The sequence below is a fragment of the Lolium perenne genome, chromosome 4, assembly GCF_019359855.2.
Source record: "Lolium perenne isolate Kyuss_39 chromosome 4, Kyuss_2.0, whole genome shotgun sequence".
NCBI lineage: Eukaryota > Viridiplantae > Streptophyta > Magnoliopsida > Poales > Poaceae > Lolium > Lolium perenne.
In genome coordinates, this window is record NC_067247.2 from 337,664,980 (window position 1) to 337,669,574 (window position 4,595).

Sequence of the window (4,595 nt, forward strand, 5' to 3'; positions counted from 1 at the left end):
GCATTCACTACATATGCTTTACAAATAGTATGATCAAGGTTATGATGGCATGTCACTCCAGAAATTATCTTTGTTATCGTTTTACCTGCTCGGGACGAGCAGAACTAAGCTTGGGGATGCTGATACGTCTCCGACGTATCGATAATTTCTTATGTTCCATGCCACATTATTGATGTTATCTACATGTTTTATGCACACTTTATGTCATATTCGTGCATTTTCTGGAACTAACCTATTAACAAGATGCCGAAGTGCCAGTTGCTGTTTTCTGCTATTTTTGGTTTCAGAAATCCTAGTAAAGAAATATTTTCGGAATCGGACGAAATCAACGCCTAGGTTCCTATTTTGCCCAGAAGCATCCAGAACACACGAGAACCGCCAGAGAGGGGGCACAGGGCCACCAAACCCTAGGCCGGCGCGGCCAAGGGGGGGGGCGCGCCCCCCTATAGTGTGGGCCCCCCAGAAGTCCACCGACCTTGCCCTTCCGCCTATTTAAAGCCTCCGTCGCGAAAACCCTGACGCGTTCGACGAAACCCACAGAAACCTTCCAGAGCCGCCGCCATCGCGAAGCCAAGATCTGGGGGACAGGAGTCTCTGTTCCGGCACGCCGCCGGGACGGGGAAGTGCCCCCGGAAGGCTCCTCCATCAACACCACCGCCATCTCCATCAACGCTGCTGTCTCCCATGAGGAGGGAGTAGTTCTCCATCGAGGCTCGGGGCTGTACCGGTAGCTATGTGGTTAATCTCTCTCCTATGTACTTCAATACAATGATCTCATGGGCTGCTTTACATGATTGAGATTCATATGAGTTTTGTATCACAATTCATCTATGTGCTACTCTAGTGATGTTATTAAAGTAGTCTATTCCTCCTGTACGGTGTAATGTGGACAGTGTGTGCACCGTGTAGTACTTGGCGTATGCTATGATCGTGATCTCTTGTAGATTGTGAAGTTAACTATTACTATGATGGTATTGATGCGATCTATTCCTCCTTTCATAGTGTGAAGGTTACGGTGTGCATGCTATGTTAGTACTTGGTTTGGTTGTGTTGATCTTTCATGCACTCTAAGGTTATTTAAATATGAACGTTGAATTGTGGAGCTTGTTAACTCCGGCATTGAGGGTTCGTGTAATCCTACGCAATGGTGTTCATCATCCAACAAGAGTGTAGAGTATGCATTTATCTATTCTGTTATGTGATCAATGTTGAGAGTGTCCACTAGTGAAAGTATGATCCCTAGGCCTTGTTCCTAAATACTGCTATCGCTGCTTGTTTACTCGTGTACGGAGTTACTACTGCTGCGTTACTACTGCTTGTTTACTGTCCTGGGCAAAGCACTTTTCTGGTGCCGTTGCCACTGCTCATATATATTCATACCACCTGTATTTCACTATCTCTTCGCCGAACTAGTGCACCTATTAGGTGTGTTGGGGACACAAGAGACTTCTTGCTTTGTGGTTGCAGGGTTGCATGAGAGGGATATCTTTGACCTCTTCCTCCCTGAGTTCGATAAACCTTGGGTGATCCACTTAAGAGAAAACTTGCTGCTGTCCTACAAACCTCTGCTCTTGGAGGCCCAACACTGTCTACAGGAAAAGGAGAGGGGCGTAGACATCACACCGACAACCTCGTCGGCGGCCCCAACAGCTGGAACAAGGACGGCCGCGCCTTGTTCTGGGGCGTTCCGGGGCGCACCCTCGACAACGTCATCCGCGGCATCCGCAACGGCGCTCCAAGGTTGGAGATGCCGTCGTCACCGCCGCCGTCTCCTCAATGGCAGCCGAGGAGGACGACGTACTCGTCCTCCTCGCACTCTTCTTCCTCGGGACCGGCGCGATCGACGCCGTCCTCGTCGTACCGGTCGGCGCCCTACACCGTCCCCAAACGGGAGGTCAAGGAGGAGCCGGCGACGCCCGTCAACACGAGGCGTGGCGGCAGCGGCAGCGGCAGCCGGCGGCAGCAAGGGAGGCGCGGCGGCGCCCTCCTCATCCCGAAGCCGGAGGTGAAGGAGGAGCCGGAGGAAGTGTCGCAGGCGGCGCTGCTGGCGGAGTACGAGCGGCAGCAGTGGCTCATCGCCAGCAGCGACGACCCCGAGGACTGCCCAGGGCTGCGGGCGGCGTTCTTGGCGTCCATGAACGACAAGGACGCCTGGAGGGGCGACCTCGACGCGGCGATCGCCATGTCCATCCGCGACTCTGGCAAGCCGCTGGTGGACCTCACCGACGACGGCGAGGCAGGACCAAGCGGCTTGGTGAAGGACGAGCCCGTCGACGAGCCCGTCCAGGAGCGCGTCAAGCAGGAGGTCGCCACCGACGACATGTACAACTTCCAGCAGTACTACGACGCCTCCGGTCGCCGCAAGTGGTTCTAGATTAGGTTTAGTTTAAATTTAGTCAAATTTCGTTCGAATCTATGTAAGTTTGGACGAATCTAATCGAATCTCGTTAAGTTTAAAATTTCCGAAATTTTGTTTGGGGGACGCGACTGGGAGCAACGTTCCCCAAACGCGGCACGAACGAAACACGTTCCCCGAACGCTCAATCCGGCGCGGTTTGGGGGACGGTTTGGGGACGCGACTAGAGATGCTCTTAGAGCCAATGTAATACCAACACTTTTGCAAACTGTGACCCCTTTTCCTTTCCTACGTTTGGCTGCAACCAATTGAGGATTTGTCGCATGCTTAGTTTTTGGCACCTGGTTGTATTCAAAATTGAGCAACATTTTGTCACGGTCACTAGTCACAAGAAAAAGGTGCTACATTTGATCTTGCATACACATAAAAATGTTTTGCATGAAAGATTTTGTTGGAATGATCAAACAGAAAGCCGGCAATTCTTCCATCATATCAGTTAACGGACGAAAAATGCAATGCACGTACAGGATCGTAAAATCTCCCCAGATTAATTGTAACTAACAATCTAGCAAATTAAGATGATGCGAAAATTTTCATGATGATTGCTAAAGGTTGAGTAGCTGATTAGCAACATGCGCCCACGGAAATTACAAGAAGTTCAGGATTTTCTCGATTACCAAGAAGCAAGAATATATTAAAATAAAAACATCTGAAAATATCTTCCAAGAAATCACAAGAAGATTACGTAAGACACGAGCGTTCCAATCCCAGCTTTTTCAAATTTCAGAGTTCGATGCAAACAACTGAACACAGCTGCTTCGACGGCCAATATAATTTCAGAGTTGGATGCAAACAACTGAACACAGCTGCTTCGACGGCCAACTGAACACAGCTTTTTCAAATTTCAGAGTTCGATACCAACAATAGAATTCATAGTTCTATTGATACCAATATATCCACAACACGACCATAAAAGGGAATTGCAGAGAGTTCAGAATTCCACTGCTACAAGATATATCCACAGCACGGGCACCCACCAACTTCCAACAAACATCCACGATTGTTTCGATTGCCCCTAAAATCCTATTTGATCATCCACAAGAGTTAACTTCCACAAGCGACGGGAAGTAAAACGAAATTAAGGCAAGCTTAGAAGGAGTCTACAGCGGCATAGCCTCGACCACCGTCGCCGCTGGCGCGGGCGCGAGCCTCAGCTGCGTGAGCGGGTCATCTGCACCGCAAGACAAATCACTGGACGGCGCCGCGCGCGGATCGGCCCTGATATCCCCGGGAGCCAGAGGGAACAGCTGCAGGCACTCCATGAGCGGCGCGGACGGCTCGTCCCCCGTCAAGTCCTCCTGCGTCGCGTGCGTAGCCGACGAGGTACCGCCCCTGACCAGCGGTAGGACAGGGCCCGCGGCGCGTGCGGCGGCGGGAGCGGGCGTGGAGGCGTGGGCGCCGTGCTGCTTGGAGAGGACGGACTTCCACCGGTTGTGAATGGCCAAGTCGCTGCGGCCAGGGAGGAAGTGGGCGATGGTGGTCCAGTAGTTGCCGTACCTGGCATGGTTCGTGACGATGATCTGGTCCTCCTCCGCTGTAAAGGGCTTGTCGACGTCGATGGTCGGGCTGAGGAAGCGAAACCAGCGCTGGCGACACGCCGGGCCGTTCCGCCCGGGCAGCGCCTGGCAGATGGTGTTCCACTTGCTCGGCCCGCCGTGCAGGCGCACCTGCTCCCGCAGGACGGTGTCCTCCTCCTGGGTCCACGCCTTCCTGGCCACCTCAGGAGCGGCGGCGGCCGCTTCGGCGGCGGCCGCTTCGGCGGCGGCGGATGCCGAGCCAGAGCCCGGTAGCGACATGTCGATCGGACCCGCTTCGTCTCCGGCTCGCTAGCTGGACGGAGTTGGTGCGCGTTGCTGGAATGGAGGCCGGAAGAGAAATTGGATGGGGTGCGGGTTGTGGTGAACGCCGCCGCCGCCGCGTGGTGCTTTATATAGACGGATGGTGGAGCGGGACAGCAGTGGAGGCAGACGGCTTCTGCTGCAAGGAAAGGCGGTTCGAGCGAGCGCGTGAGTACTGGCCGATTACGGGAGTGAACAGGGAGGGATCTGGAAAGTTCAGATCGGAACCCTAATTACTGCACTGTTCGATCTAAGCGGAGGGCCAACTTCCCACAAAATCCCCTGCAAGCTCACAGTCTGTGCCTCTCCTTCAGTCACACACGCCTCCAACGATTCCGGGC

The 4,595-nt window shown here is 53.4% G+C and overlaps 1 protein-coding gene across 1 annotated transcript; it reads right to left on the reverse strand.

Moving 5' to 3' along the window:
* Positions 1-3,351: 3,351 nt before the first annotated feature.
* On the reverse strand, positions 3,352-4,212 carry LOC127349122 (transcription factor MYB44-like). Its single transcript, XM_051374903.2, has one exon. The coding sequence runs from the start codon at positions 4,210-4,212 to the stop codon at positions 3,517-3,519; it is 696 nt and encodes a 231-aa protein (XP_051230863.1). The 3' UTR covers positions 3,352-3,516.
* Between the last annotated feature and the right edge of the window lie 383 nt (positions 4,213-4,595).

Excerpts from the sequence above, each read along its gene's own strand:
- LOC127349122 (XM_051374903.2), bottom strand. The coding sequence starts at position 4,212 with ATGTCGCTACCGGGCTCTGGCTCGGCATCCGCCGCCGCCGAAGCGGCC.